Source organism: Galeopterus variegatus, unplaced genomic scaffold (assembly GCF_000696425.1).
Source record: "Galeopterus variegatus unplaced genomic scaffold, G_variegatus-3.0.2 Scaffold3036, whole genome shotgun sequence".
In the NCBI taxonomy this organism is placed as follows: domain Eukaryota; kingdom Metazoa; phylum Chordata; class Mammalia; order Dermoptera; family Cynocephalidae; genus Galeopterus; species Galeopterus variegatus.
The window spans coordinates 209,056-212,739 of NW_007729147.1; the positions used below are offsets into that span (position 1 = coordinate 209,056).

The 3,684-nt window shown below is 41.5% G+C and overlaps 1 protein-coding gene across 1 annotated transcript; it reads right to left on the minus strand.

The window, feature by feature from the left end:
- Positions 1 to 2: 2 nt before the first annotated feature.
- Positions 3 to 611, minus strand: LOC103599638 (ret finger protein-like 4B; the record flags this gene model as incomplete). The annotated part of the gene is made up of 1 exon (XM_008583783.1): positions 3 to 611. A coding segment is annotated over exon 1 (609 nt), but the record flags the coding sequence as incomplete, so codon positions are not given.
- Between the last annotated feature and the right edge of the window lie 3,073 nt (positions 612 to 3,684).

Below are 3,684 nucleotides of genomic sequence, written 5' to 3' on the forward strand. Positions count from 1 at the left end.
CTTTGTTCTGGGATGGAGTTGGCATGGATTGCTCCTGCCCTCATGCTGATCAGCCAGAAGCTCTGCTCAGAGGATAAGTCGCTCTTTGTCCCTCTGTCAACCGACTCCCTGCAGACACCCAGAGCCCACTCCTTGCCTTCCCCGACTTCCACCTCCCAGTAATGGCGGCCGGCGGAGAAGCTGGGGGTGCCCAGCACACAGGCCAGGTGGGTAAATCTCCTGGGATCAACCAGGGGGCTGTGGCAGACCTTCCCACACCGGACGCTCCTCAGATCATCAGAGAGGACCAGCAGGGAGTTGGCCGTGGCTGCATCCAGGGTCACATCCTCCCGGAACCTCAGGAGCTTCTGGCTCACGTGCAGACTCTGCTCCAGTAAGGGGAAGTGCTGCTGGATGAGGAGCGTCAGGTGTCTAATCTGCCGTTCTTTAGAAGGTGGAGCGTCAATTTCTTCCTGACACAGGGGGCAGGGCATTCTCAAATTCTCTCCTTCTCGCATCCACTTTTTAATGCAATGAGAGCAGAATGTGTGCCCACAGGAGATAGAAACAGGATAGGAGAAAAAGTCTAGGCACACTGGACAGGTCGCCTCTGCTTGCAGACTTCTAGCCATGGTCCCTGAAGGTCACTCCTTAGCAGTGGCCTGAGCCGAAATGACCCTTTGGGCTGTGGAAGCGATCATGAGCCCTTGGTACACTATCTGCTCTTAAATATCCATCATGTGTTTAAATCCAAAACAAGAATTAAACTACATAAGTATTTCTGTCATTTATGTAAGAAGGTGACATTAGGTCACCAGAGAATGGTAGTAATTTCTTTAAGAAAATTATCAAAAAGTATCTAAAATCCAGCTGATCACAAGAGAGAATAGGACAGTGTAAACTATCATTTAAGACAAGACAGCTTACTTTACTTGGAGACTTCCAGGTGACGTATTGTCTGCTCTGAACAAAGCTACTCCTTGTGGGAGCTGAGCCCAACTGGGTCTTTACTAGGATCTAGAAGTGCAGTCTCTGCCCCAGTCAATATTCCTTTGTAGATTACCTGAAGCTCAAGAAAAATAATTTCACATCTAAATCCAATTATGAAAATAAAGGCAATACTAATGCAGTCACAAAAATGTGACTCAGGAACCGTTAGAATATCACAGAAAATTACTGTATGTGAGAATTTGTGTGTGTTTTTCACATTTAAGCAAAACTAGCAAAATCTACCACAGAATGAATGACATGCTCATGATAAAATCAATTTAAGGACAAAGCATCATTAGATAAAACATTTTAAACCACACTTAAAAAGCTAATTAATCTTGTAGTGAATGTGAATAAAAATATTTTATAGTCATTGACATCAACTTCTAATCATTCCTGAACAGAAACCAAAAGTATGCTCCTGACAAGGAAGATGTCCTCCAGTTACCCCAACTGCTCTCAAAGCTTAAGCACTTGATACCCCTAGAGCTTCCTTCTAGGCCTTCTGCAGAGGCTGCTGTTCCTTGACTGAGCCAACTCTTATATGCTGGGCTTGGCTGATGGGATCAGGCTGGGCCCATGACCCAAAGACAGCTTCTTAATGCTGCACAGAGCCCCAGAGATGGTGTGAACCCAGGCTCTTCTCCAAAAAGAGCCTACATGGAATATTAACCAGTGCAACGTCTTACCAAGAATGCACAACTCACATACTAGTTATGGCTGGAGTCACAGAGTCTGGGACAGACAGAGGAGGAAGCAATGGACATTCTGAAGGCAGCCTGATGGGCTGGGTAATTAGAGCTGTCCTGAACCCCAGAACACAAGCTTTCATCTCCATCAGCACATACTGATGAAGGACCTCTGTGTCCCCACCTCAACTAGACTCTGCAAACACACATGTGTGTAGCAACAGCAGACAGGATATCTGCCCCCATGGAACCTGGAATCTTTAGAAGCCTTCCAGCTCCTGAATGGCATTCCAGTCTGCGGGGACCTGGCTGGAGACTACAGTGACAATCTTTTTTCTTAAATACCCTCATCTTCTTTTAAAAAACTCTACTTTTTAGGGCAAATTTCACATGGTACTCACCATCTACAAGAGCTTGCCCAGCCTGCTTTGGAATGTATATAAGAAAACCATTTTACAAAAGAAAAATATGCTACTGTTGTAACAAGTTGTACTTTTTAGTGCAAACTATAATCCTGAATAATCGGAAAAAATCCAGTTATGTAACAATAATGAAATGATTCAGTTAATCATAATACCACTATTGAAACAGATAAGCATATTTCAGTAAAAAGTCTTTAAGAACAATGTTAGAAAATAAAAAGGAACAATTTTAAAACAACACATACATTGTAGTTAAAAACACATAAAAATACATGTATAAAAGTACATAAAAAGTGACTTGAAGTTAGCATGTAAAATTTCAAATGGTCATGTTACAGAGGAAGGTGAGAAAACCTCCCTGAAACAGAATAGGAGTGGCTCTTTCTCTCCTAAAATCCAAATGTAAAGGCCTTGTAAAAACAAGCTGTAGCAAAAGAGTCCAGACAGAGGGGGCAACTTATCTTATCTTGAAGACTTTCAGTGAGGTCTGGAAGACCCAAGGTCTGCACCTCCACATCTTCCAGTCTTGGCTCCTCTCTGAAGCAAGCTTGAGCTCAGATACTCTGGCCTTTCACAGCCTGTGGGACTCAGTCTGTAACCCTATGAGGGTCACAGCCTCCATCCCAAGGATTGTGCTATTTAAATCTAATCAAGTTAACTTAATCGACCCTACTCCTTGCAGAATGATGTCATTAAAGCACACTTAAAATTTCATAGAACAAAATTCTGAATTTCAAAATTTCATAGTAACTCTTTGAGTTAAACTTACAAACCTATAGCCATCTGAATGAGATTCTTGAATTCAGAACTCAACTATAAAAACAAAATGTATTAAAGATCAAATACAGAAATGCACTGTTGAAACTTAATCAAATCTTGGCTAATGAAATCATTAATGCTAATATCTGTGATACAATCATAAGCGAAGAGGATCTAAGACACCTTTTACATCCTTTAACTCAGCAATTCTACTCCCAGAGGTAGTTACTAGGCAAGAAAAGAAGGATGGCTTTCAGGTAAGCCTGTTGTCCAGCCATAATTATTAATAATACCATGTATACTTTTCAAAGTGTCCTGTTGAAACAATAAATTATATAGTGTCTCTTACTGGAAGCAGAAGGATCAGTAAAAGTCATAACAGAGGAAAGCTAAGACATAATCTTCAAAAAAGGGGGTTGGATGGTTAGTGAAGTCCTGTAGGTGAGGGCCCCCCTGAACACTGCATTCTGGATAACCTGTCATTTCTCAGGGTTCCCGTTCTTTTAGCAAGGCCAAACACAGCTTTTACTGCATTTTTACCTGATACTATCTCCATTTGCATGAGTTAAATACCCATAGCAGCAAGTCTCAATTGTTTTTTATTCTAATCTGAAGACCTACCCTGTACTGGCCAACCATCAAAATAACAACAAGAACAACAACAAAAACCTGTTACAGTGGTTCCTCCCTATCCCTGGGGATTCATTCCAAGACTTCCAGTGCATTCCTGAAAGTGTGGAAAGTAGGAAACCCTATAAATACACCATGTTTTTTGCTATACATCATACCTATGATAAACTTTAACTTACAAAGTTGGCGAAGTAAGAGATTAGCAACAATAACTA